The 12678-nt window shown below is 29.4% G+C and overlaps 1 protein-coding gene across 1 annotated transcript; it reads right to left on the bottom strand.

The window, feature by feature from the left end:
- Window positions 1-802: 802 nt before the first annotated feature.
- Window positions 803-2927, bottom strand: LOC146924948 (putative disease resistance protein At3g15700). Its single transcript, XM_085709907.1, has 2 exons — window positions 2853-2927; window positions 803-2689 (listed from the first exon to the last, which is right to left on the bottom strand). The coding sequence occupies exons 1-2, from the start codon at window positions 2854-2856 to the stop codon at window positions 1068-1070; spliced, it is 1626 nt and encodes a 541-aa protein (XP_085566033.1). The 5' UTR covers window positions 2857-2927; the 3' UTR covers window positions 803-1067.
- Between the last annotated feature and the right edge of the window lie 9751 nt (window positions 2928-12678).

Genomic DNA, 12678 nt, shown 5'->3' with positions numbered 1-12678 from the left:
GGCTCACCAAGGTGCAGAGGATGATATGATGGCAGTCACGGAGCCATTGCTTTATGCTTCCAGTGTCGACTTAGTTCTTGCTGGTCATGTTCATGCTTATGAACATTCGGTACTCCTTTTACTCCCTCCGTCCTTATATCTAACCACCCATTTGACTTTATTTTTGTCCCTAAATTTAAACCCCTTTTCAAATTACTAGATGCATTTATTATTATTATTTTTCTAAACATACCCTTAATTAATACTACTAACTTATCTTGAAATTTAAAAAGTCAAATTTAATACATATACAAACAAAGGACAATATGGTAATATTAACACACAAAACAGACATAATAATTACACTGACAGCTTTTCTTAAGAAATGTGAAAAAAGTAAAGGGAGGTTACATTAAGGGACGGATGGAGTATAATTTAGCCTTTATTTTAATTTCTAAGCACTATTTAATGAAAATTTAATGGAAGATTGGATCCTTTTGGCATCGTCCATATAACTATAGGCGATAGTGGAAACCGAGGAGGCTTAGCTCATACAAGTAATATATGCCAGACACATGAAATTTTGTTATCTGAATTGGTTAATGTCTGAAATTTGTCGATATAACTATTAAGGTTGTTTATCGGTATGCATGTAGCCTTTATTATTACATCATTGTTGTTTACAAGTACATAAATCCACAAACAAGATGTTCAAAATTCCGTGAAGCCAGTTTTGGTCACTGTCAGCTGAAGATTATAAACGCTAATCATGCCTTTTGGAATTGGCATAGGGATGATAACTATTAAGGATCAATATATATTCTTTCTCAAAATACAATTTGGTAAATCTATTAATTTACAAGAGGTAATTCAATCCTGTAATAAATGAGGCAATTCAATCTAGTTACAAGAGAGACTATTAAGGAATAATATATACAATTTACAAAGCAAATTTATGAAGAAAAAAAATAAGGACCATTGTTAGATCCTTGACATAAGAACCATCGTTTAGATTGTTCCAAAATCCAAAATCAATTGCAGAGCAAATCAATTTTCAATATGATTGACATCTTCTATCTAGTCTAAATCTATATGCTTGTTATTTGCAAACAACTTTTAATATGATTGGCATCTTCCACGATCTTTTGGATGAATTCATATTCATACCCGGTCGTGTAAGTCTTTCCAGACAAATTAGAAACTTCAAGCAAAGCTGACTTCCATTTTTGTACTCTCTCCGAGTTGATTCCAAATTTGTTTTCATGTTGAGCCATGGCTTTGCCATAACCATTTCTCAAATGTCGTATGTCTGATGGCTCTACTTTGTAAAAGATTGGCCAAACTAATTGATTATTCAATTTTCTACATTCAAGAATTTTCACAAGTTCATCAAGGCACCATGGGGAACTTGCATAGTTTTCAGACAAAACAATAATCGAAAGTCTTGATGCTTCGATTGCATTTCTAAGAGAAGGTGAAATTCGGTCTCCAGTGTGCAGTCCTTCATCATCCATGAAAGTCTTGAATCCCCCTTGGCATAAAGCTTGAAAAAGACTACCTGTAAAAGAGTAGCGAGTATCTGTCCCTCTAAAACTGAGGAACATCTGCCATTGAGCTGTTGAATGTCTCAAATTGTCTAGTGATTTTTTCCATTCCTCCATTGGTTTACTTCTTAAGGAAGACCCTACCTTAATAATTTTTCCAGGTAACCTATCACACTCAAAAGCAACTTCACATGCCACATTAAATAAGTCAAATGAGGAGGAGTGATCCTCGTCGAGAATGCCTGAATGTTTTTCAAACAAAGTCGAAGCTTCCTCGGTAGATAAGGAATGAAGTTGAATCTCCCTTTGACAATGCATTAAGTCACAATATTTTTTGCGACGTGTGGTCAAAAGGACCTTGCATTGATTACTATTACAAGGAATTCCTACATCTTGTAGGTCAAATTTTGTCCGAACATCATCAAAGATCACAAGTATTGGACAATCCATATTTTCTATTGTGGATAATATTCTTCTGGCTCTTCCAGCTTCACTGTTTCTATCAAATCTTATATTCAAGGAGTCAGCAATTTCATCTTGCATTGATGTGATATTTGGGTTTTTGGTCACATTGACAAATAATATCTCATAAAAATTATTCAAATATTGGACTTTCTGACCCATTACTTTCACCAATGTAGTTTTACCACAGTCACGCCTACCGTACAATCCAATTATGCAACAATTATCATCTTGCAGTGCCTCCAAAAGCTCATCAGAAGCCTTCTCCGTTGACTTGAAACACTCGAAATTATTTCCTAGAGAGAAGTGCTTTAAACTTGGAATTGTAGTTGAAAATGAATCAAAATTACATTTCTTATTTAGTTCTTTTATTTTTTCCTGCAAATTTTTAAATTCAATCCATGATGGTGGTTTTGATTGTATTGTAAGATTCTCCATTTCTTGTATGAGTATGTCTGTTTTTTTTAGCCACTCAAACACAACATCTCTGACCTTTTCAATTTTACGATCAATTGCATCAACTTTTGCACGCACACGATCACGATTTGAAATGAGTTTGTTCTTTTGTCTTTCAACTTTCATATAGCCTTTGCCAAACCAATCAGATAGACATTTATTTCCATCAACTTCCTCTACCGCCTTCTTTACCGCATGAGTTACAATAAGACAACCATATTGAGCAACAGCATAGGGTTTTCTTCCAGCTGCAAATATTTATTAATAGAAACATATAAATCAGCATAGTTTCAGCTTTGTTTAGAGATTAACTTATGACAAAATAAAAATTCAGAGTTATGATTATACTTTTGTTGAGCATTATATGAAACAAATAAAGAAGAGAATTGAAGTGGAAGAAATTGAACTCACACATATTTGCAGCAAGCAGAAAGTATTAGCTTGAAACCTGAAAGGAGTGAAGTTTGAATGATTGTCTAGTAACTTGAGGTCATAGTTTACTTTCTTCATCTATATATAATTGACACTATCTTAAGGTCCACGTAAGTTTTGGTTAAAAAGTGGCCAAGTGGTTCGTAAACATTACGATGAGATGAACAATTCAATTGTTCCATCACATTAATTACATCAACTATTAAAGGAAAAACAATACAAAGTTGCAAGTACTATCACTTTCATTTGGGAAATGTTAAAAAATTCTGACATTGCATCCCACGGCATTGACTAGGCTATATAAGTACATAATTTCTTATAGCATCATCCTTTTTGGGCGCTCTTTAGAAACTCAAAATTCAGTCTGATTTTTTTTTTTTTATTTTGAAATGTTTTGCCGTCATTTTCAAAGAGAAAACAAATAATCATGATTGTTTTAGCTGCGGTTTTACCGTGACTAATTGTCTTTCTTCAGAAATTTTACATGAATAGAACGAAAGTAATTTGAATTTTATAATATAAACTCTTTTTACATGTTTGAACCTCTCATATGCTAGTAATTTATGGAGAAAAAACATATATAAACCGAGTCATTCAAATATTTAGATTTGAACACGTCATCTACATACTTCGAACCTCTTTTGTGCTAAAAATTTAAGAAAAAAAAAATATGAAATTTATTTTTGATTCAAGAAAGGTTTGAAGCATGTAAATAAGGTGTTTGGATCCTAAAATTTAAATGTGTGGCAACACTTGTTTTCGGTTTGGATTCTAGAATCCAAAGATGTTAAAATCTTGACAAATTAGCTAGCACATTTCAACGTGGCTAAACTTTCTCCCTAAAATTGTGGAAAAATTTAATCTACAATTTCCCATTGAACCAAATAGACTTGTTATCTCTTCAATTGCAATATCAAGAATAATGCTATTGAATGATCATGCACCAATAACAATTGGAAAGCTAGAATGAAAATAAAATAGTGAATAGCAACGAACCAAATGCGAGATATCCTCAACAGTTCAGCATGAACACATATCAGCAAACAGACATTTGCAAAATAAACAAACTAATATTGATAATAATTTTCTCTACTCACATTTCCCATGAGGTATCTGAGTATAACTATTTTGTTATTTTATATGCAAAGCACTGTTACATATTTAAACTGCGTCCGTTGCCAATCTTATGTGTTTATATACAGAGGCAAAATGTATGTACCAATATGATAAAGTTTTGAAAACTCGTCACTATTTTCAAAATATCAAAATTAATATAGAGTTTATATTAAATATTTTTTATTTTATTTGCAAAACACCGTTACATATTACAACCGCGCCCATAGCGGATTTTATGTGCTTATATGTGCGGTAGCCATTTTTTATGTGTCGATATGAGCAAATTTTGAAAACTTATGATTATTTTTAACATATCAACATTAATTTCTTCAAAAAAAAAAAATTGACATTAATATAGTGTTTATATTAAATATATTTTATTTTATGTTCAAAACACCTTTAAATATTTGCACTGCACTTGTTGCAGATTTTATGTGTTTATATTTTCGTAAGTAAATTTTTAGAGAAATGCTAGGGTCACACCACTAACACTCTCTTTTAACACACCCAATAAAAATAAGCCATATGTCCCATTTTTTTAATTTAATTTACTTGTAACCTGCTCATCATGTTTCTCTCTTCTTCAATTTTCCCGATAAAAAAAAAAAACATGCGACCCACTCTTCTCCAATTTTCTCAAAAAAATTTGACCTTTCTTTCTCTCTTCTCTCTGAATCATTTTGGGGCAAATTCCACCCACATCCAACATCACCCACCACCCATTCTCCATATATCTTCAGATTAAAATCAATCAAAGAGGAAATTTAACAAATTCCATAGTGATATTAAGAATAAGAAATGAAAGTTTTGCTCTTTTTACATTTAACAAAGCTTTATTTTTCCAAATCCATGTATTGATGAGAAAGGGTTTTGTGGCTTATTCTTTCATTTCCAGAAACCCTAAATAGATATAACTTGATTGTGCTGTTATGTTCTGAAGTTTGGGATTTGAAGATTGAAGTACACCGAACAAGCAATTAAGGTTAAAATGCATTGTCCCTTTATTAAAAATCATCATCATCCACGATATCATAAAATTTCCAATGAAACTGCTAAAAATTGTCTGCTTTTTTTCTTTCTGTATTCACCAATTGATTGAAAGTTTGAAACGTTAATTCATTGTTATTCAAGGATAGTGATGTTTATGGCTTATGTTAAATTCTAAATGAAGACTTGTTCAGATCCAAACTCATCCATGTTGTTTCTCAACACTCTTCTCTCTCTTCTTTTTCTTTTTCTTTTTCTTTTTTCTCTTTCTCTCTCCAAAAAAAATTAAACATTTAGAAACAGGATGAGCAGGTTACAAGTAAATTGAATTAAGAAAATGGGACATATAGCTAATTCTTATTGGGTGTGTTAAAAGAGAGTGTTAGTGGGTGTGACCCTAACATTTCTCAAATTTTTATGTTTTAATATGATAAAATCAAATCGATATGATAAAATTTTGAAAACGCATGACTATTTTTAAAACATCAATATTAATATAGTGTTTATATTACATATTTTTTATTTTATTTTATTTTATATGTGAATTAGTGAGATTAAAAGAGATCAGCATAAACTGTTTTCCTATATCTATGACATAAGAGATGAGAAAAAATTGTTGTCCTATGGGAATAATTAGTTTTTCTTAATTTATTTCATAACAAATTAGTTTTTCATTTGTAAAATAACCATTAGGCCAATAAAATTAAGAACATTATGAGTTTAACCGAGATTAATTATGAAATTTTGCTGACAATTGATTTTCTTATAGTGGTAAACGCAAAATGACGATATAGGGAATCAGTTAGACTTGGAAGTGATAAATATGCAAAATTATGATATAAAGGGAATTAGTTAAGCTTGGTATATAAACCAAAAATAATTATTTTTCAAAAAAGGAATATATTAGTTTTTGTATAGTAGTAGTAGTAGTAGTAGTAGTAGTGGAAATATTGAGCATTAGTTTTAGGCTTGGAAGTGGTAAACTAATAAAAATTAATTAAGTATATAAAATGAAGGGAATCAGATGATAAGGAGAAGAAAGAAACAAATTGGCTTTTTTAATTGAAAAAATAAAGGGAATTAGTTTTAGGATTGGAAGTGATAAACAAAATTATATATATATTAAATGGAATTGAATAATAAAGAGAAGAAAGAGGAAATTAATCGGCTTATTTATTTGGAAAATATATGGAATTAGTTTTAGACTTGGAAGCAATAAAAAAAAAGGTTTGTTTAGTGTTTCACCATATGACTATTAGTAAATTTTATTGCTCGCTATTAAAGGTTTGTTCGTTTGTTTAAAAGTTTTGTTAGTTTATTCGTCACTTCAAAAAAATTAAATTTGCAAACAAACTCATCGGTACTCATGTTAATAAATTGGCTTGTTTATTTTAAAAATATAGGAAATTAGTTAGGATTGGAAGTGATTAACAAAAAAATTAAAATACGAAATTAGCAAGGTTTGGAAAGTGATAAACACAAAATCACGATAAATGTGCAAAATGACGACATAGGGGAGTTAGTTACGCTTAAAAGATAAACAAAAATAAATAAATTTTCAAAAAATAATAAATTAGTTTTTTATTATACAAAATGACGATTGAACCCATAAAATTAAAAAGATTATAAGTTTAACCGATAATAATTATAAAATTTTGATGGAGTACCTTTTTTTTATAGTAAGTATATATATGTAGTAGAAGTCAACACGAGCAAGCAATGCCTAGTTGTTCTTTATTAGAATAACAAATCCAAATAGCATTAAACAAGAAAAAGTTGCTATTAGCGAAAAAACAATATAAAGTTGCAAGTATTATCACTTTCATTTGCGAAATAAAAAAGTTCTGACATTGCATCCCATCCCACGCCATTGACCAAGTTATATAAATACATAATTTCTTATAGCCTCGTCCTTTTAGTGGGCTCTTTAAAAAGCCAAAATTATGTCTGGATTTTTTATTTTAAAATTTGAAATGTGTTTTTTTGTCATTTTCAAAGAGAAAACAAATAACCATGATTTTTTTTTGAGAGAAAAAACAAATAACCATGATTGTTTTAGTTAAATGTGGTTCTACCGTGACTAACTATTTTTCTTCATAAATTTTACATGTTTGGATTCTAGTATCTGAATGGAACAGAAGTAATTTAAAAGTAATTTAAATTCTATAATATGTACACTTCTTTTTATAGTACACACTCCGGTCACTATTATAAGCAAAAAACTACATTTTAGATTCATTCATTAAATGATGTATGTGGTTTATAATAAAGACCACATATATTATTTAATGAATGAATCTAAAAAGTAGTTTTTTGCTTATAATAGTGACCTGAGGGTGTATAGTAGTAGAAGTCAACCCAAGCAAAGATGACTTGTTCTTTGTTTGAATAACAAGTCCAAATAGCATTGTACCAAATAAAAAAAAAAAGTCCAAATAGCATTAAACAATAAAAAGTTGCTATTTGTAAAAAAACAATATAAAGTTGCAACTACTATCACTTTCATTCGGTAAATAAAAAGGTTCTGACATTGCATCCCACAACATTGACTAAACTATTTAAGTACAAAATTAAGTCTGAATTTTTTATTTTAAAATTTGAAATATATTCCTCTGTCATTTCAAAGAGAAAACAAATAGCCATTATTGTTTTAGTTAAACGTGGTTCTACCACGAGGTCCACGACTAACTGTTTTTCTTCATAATTTTAACATGTTTGAATTATAGAATCTGAATGGAACAAAAGTAATTTAAATTCTATAATATGAACAACTCTTTTTATAGTATAGTAGTAGAAATCAACCCAAGCAATATTGGTTTCTTCTTTATTAGAATAACAAATTCAAATAGCATTAAACAATAAAAAGTTGCTATTTGCAAAAAGAAAACAATATAAAGTTGCAAGTACTATCCACTTTCATTTGGGAAATAAAAAAGTTCTGACATTGCATCCCACGGCATTGACTACGCTATAGAAGTACATAATTTCTTATAGCATCATCCTTTTTGTGGGCTCTTTAAAAACCCAAAATTAAGTCTGAATTTTTTATTATAAAATTTGAAATGTGTTTTTCTGTCATTTCCAAAGAGAAAACAAATAACCATGATTATTTTAGATGTGGTTATACCGTGACTAACTATTTTTCTTTAGAAATTTTACATGTTTCGATTCTTGAATCTAAATGGAGCAAAAGAGTTTAAAAGTAATTCAAAATTTATAATATGAACACCTCTTTTTACATGCTTCCAACCCCTATTATGCTAGTAATTTATTGATAAAAATATATAAAACCGAGTTATTCGAATTTTTGGATTTAAACACCTCATTTACATGCTTCGAGCCTCTTTTGTGCTAAAAAATCATTAAAAAAAATATGAAATTTATTTTTGATAGAAGAAGGGTTTGAAGCATGGAAATAAGATGTATGGATCCCGAAAATTAAATGCGTTAAAAACACTTGTTTTCAGTTTGGATTCTAGAATCCAAAGGTGTTAAAATCTTGAAAAAAATAGCTTACTTTTCTCCCTAAAATTGTAGAAAAACTTAATCTGCGATTTCCCATTGAACCAAACGGACTTGTTATCTCTTCAATTGCAATATGAAGAATAATGCTATTGACTGATCATCCACCAATAACAATAACCATTGGAAAGCTAGAGGTGTATGAGTGTCTATTAATCATTTTTGTTTGCTTATCGGCAGATGATAATGGTTAGCGGGGATTAGTGTTTCCAATTAAATTTTGAAGGTCACTTTGTTAATCATGAAGAAATTTTAAGTTAGATTAAGTTTTGATTTTCGGTTTCAATCCAATCACTGATATTAGTTAAGTTTGCTTAAATTCATTATTTATAGTGAAGTAATAAATTTTGATTGAAAGTAATAGAACTCAAAGTGAATAGTGTTTATGAATTATAGGTAATAATTGATGCTTAATTTCATAGATTTTAAGCTAAAATCATTCAAAAGATTGTGGAGTTAACGATACAATCCCTGGGCTGCTACAATGTTTTTATAAGTTTTTGCAGGTTAGATATTTGTTACTCTATTATGGATTCAATAGCATTATTGGTGAGGGATTCAAAATCGTCATGGATGATACCAAATTTCATAAACTCTTCTCGAAGAAATTGAAGAATCAAGGCTTTCAGTTGCTGTTTTTTAGGTAAACTACGGATATTCCAAGCGGTGTCTTGATGAACTTAAAGATTATGAAGTGCAAGAAGATCAAGAGCCAACTGGATCAGCCAATATTTTCCAAAATACATGGTAAAGCAACTATCAAAACATGAAGTTCAAAAAATAGATAATGCCCCCCTTAAAAGAACTATCTAATGATGCCACATTTATTCACTCAACGATTACTTGCAATTCAGGCAAAACAAGTGTGCCAAATGAGCAAAAGACCCTTCCTCCCTCTACCTTTAATGAGCAAGGAAGTAAAAACCATACATACCAAAGAAGAGAAATAACCAGCAAAGAGATGGAATTCTGACCCCTTTAATGAAAGCCTTGATTTTTCAATTGCTTACAAAAGAGTTCGTGAAATCCATGAAAAAGAGTTTGACATAACAACAATTGAAAGCATTAATATCCCGTAAAGTCTATTATTGTATTCGAGCATATTGACTTAAGTCCTAAACAACAGTTCTAAAGCCTAACAAACAACACTCCTTTTTGTCCTTACGGTTGAGACCTAATTAATGTATGTTTGTTTGACCAATAAAAAAAAAAAAAAAAAAAAAAAATGAGTTCAGTTTTTCAAATGTGAATATTTGTTCTCCCTTATTTTGGTTTAATTTATCAGTACACATCGATCAAATCATAGTGGCAACCAAGAGGATGAGGAGAACTCTGAACTTCTACTTTTAGAAGACGATGTTTGTCTTTGTAAAGCATCTTTTCAGTTCTGCCAAAATTCAAACATTTAATCCTTTCGTCCTTTACTAGTAGTATAACTTTATGGATATGACAAAACAATGGGAATTATTTTAATTACATGATGATTCATGAAAGTGTATTTATTTTTTATAAATGGGAATAAGTCAACCCAAACCCAATTGTTGTTTTTTTTTTTTTTTTTTTTTATTATATTCAAAAAAAAAAAAAAATTGTTGTTTTTTATTAAAATAACAAATCCAATTAGCAATAAAAAAAGTTGCAAGTTTTTTTTTAGGGACAATTGCGAGTTGCTTTGCAAGTTGCAAGTTGTGAGACAATTGCGGATCACTTTCATCTGGGAAATCATTATGTAATTATTGATTCAAGAAACTAAACTAGTCCATAAAGCAATGGTGTAGCTACATAGATGTTCATATTTGGGAGATTTATATGCTATCGAATAGGAACCATGATATTTGAACAATATTTTATGTCTAGAGTATTTTACAAAGTTATCTTTCATTAGTGTTAATAGAAAGAAAAAAAATTAGAAAAAATTGAAGGAAAAAAAAAAGTAATATATAGGTAGGCGCACTTATAGAAAAAGAAGCATTAATATAGTAAAATAACATACTAAAATGAGACATTCTTTTGGACTAGACGGAGGAAGCTGTGATATTTTGTCCTCCGTTTGAAGGTACCTACCCAGGAGAGCAACCCATCATGAAGAAGGGTAGCCTTGGCTACCTAAAAGAAAAAAAAAATTGGTTGATATGTATTTATATTTGGCTGCCTCAAATAATAAACATTAAACTACTTCAAACAAGTTTAGTTGTCTAAAATTAGCATAATTAAGATAAAAAAATTACTACGTGATTGATAGATTTATCTTTATCGGTTTGGTACTTCCGGTCTCAACAATAATTATAGAGAAAACTTTTTCAACAATAAAAATTATCGAAAAAAATAGTCACAGACATATTAAATGGAAAATGAGTTTCTTGCAAATAACATATTTGTTTAGATCATAAAAGACATTATTAATCTATTTTGTAAACGGTCAATTATGGATAAAATTGGTGTCTTGAAAAGCATTTTGCCCAATTTTTCTAAATAGCTATTTTCAAATTTTATCATTTGTTGTTTCTCTAAGATAATTTTCATGTATTGGCTAATTTTCAAATTATTGTGTTTTTAGTCTCAACAAAACTTGTGATTTTTAAGTTAAGTTCCTAAGATTTTGTTTAATTTTAGTCCTTAATTTTTTTTAGGATGGTTCCTATAAATATACCAATTTTCGTTTTAGTTTCTCTAAAAAATTCCTTCAACTTTTAGTCCCAGTAAAATTTTCAATCACTACTTTTGGTCCCTACTTTTAAGAAATTTTTTGAATTTTTTAATGAAATTGTACAGAAATGTATAGAATATTGTAAAATTTACTCAAAAGAAAATTAGAATTTTTTAACAAAACATAAATTAAATATGATTTTTTACCGTCAAAAATATAAAAGTTCATATTTTAGTCATGTATTGGTAAAAAATATCTAATTTTTTTTGGGAGAGATCCTTATAATATTATTTATTTTTCTGGAAAATTTTATTCAAAAATATGAAATCTACATCAGAGTTTACTTTAAGGAGAGAATAAAAGTTAAAATGAAATTTTTTTTGGAGGACTAAAAGTTGAAGAAAATTTTTAGAGGGATTAAATCGAAAAGTTGACATATTTATGGGGACCAAAAATATATATAACCCTTTTTTATAGGGATTAAATCCTAGACTAAAAACATTTTTTTTTGTAAATTTTTAAGAAATCGAGACAAAAATTGAATATTTTTTTGTTAAGAGCTAAACCTAAAAAATTATAATTTATAGGACTAAAGACATATTTTAAAAAGGTCATATTTTCAACAACAAAAAAAAACATTTTAAAACATTTTTTCCTTAAATTTAATATGTAGGTTTTTAAGAGTCTATTTTAAAATGAAGGCCGTTCTTTCAACCTCGATGAGTCCTTAATCCTATACTCCGAAGGATCGACATCATTAAAGATTGGGAAAACAACTTGGTTTTTCGTCTTTTTACACTCATGACTCAAGTATGTCGACAAGTTCATCAAGACAATATGTAGAAGCTGCATAACTTCTGGACAAAATAACAATTGCAATCCTCGACCTTTCCAGTACTTTGAAAATAAAGGCAATAATTCGGTTGGCACACTCATGAGTCCATCATTATCCATGAAGGTTTTGAATCTCTCCCAACACAAACGTTAAAGAGATTTCCTGTGAAGCCGAGTCGGGTGTCGGATCCTCTAAAACTGAGAAAAACATCGTAAAGCAGATGTTCATAATCATCATGTACATGTTCATGCTGACCATGGTTTTAGGCAGACCATATGAGACAGATAGAAGACTAATTAAAACTAAACTATTATTCTCTGTAAAAAGGAACAAAACTATTACTTAGTACTCCTACTACACTATCAATTAATTTAACGTCTGAGTGTCTGACCTAGGCTCTTCATTCCTTATCAATATTAATTTTATCATTGACACATCTAGTAATGACATTAGGGAAGGAATATTATCTACAAAGTCAAACTCAATCGTTAAAAATGTTGAAATTACTTCCTTCAAAAAAAAAATGTTGAAATTACTAGATCAGATGTTATGATCGAAGTTTGAATCCCAACTCTTTACTTCCAAAATTAAGTTGTTATTGTTATTTTGTTTATCTGCTAAAAAAAATAGGACATTTTTGGTAAACAGGGTATTTTATTTTAGTCTAAACTGGTACTAATTAGTATTTTTTTGGTAAA

The sequence above is a fragment of the Medicago sativa genome, chromosome 5 (genome assembly GCF_051527215.1).
Source record: "Medicago sativa cultivar Bolivia chromosome 5, Bolivia_mono, whole genome shotgun sequence".
Classification (NCBI taxonomy): Eukaryota; Viridiplantae; Streptophyta; class Magnoliopsida; order Fabales; family Fabaceae; genus Medicago; species Medicago sativa.
The sequence above is the reverse complement of the archived record's forward strand: the minus strand, read 5'-3'. Positions and strand labels throughout refer to the sequence as shown.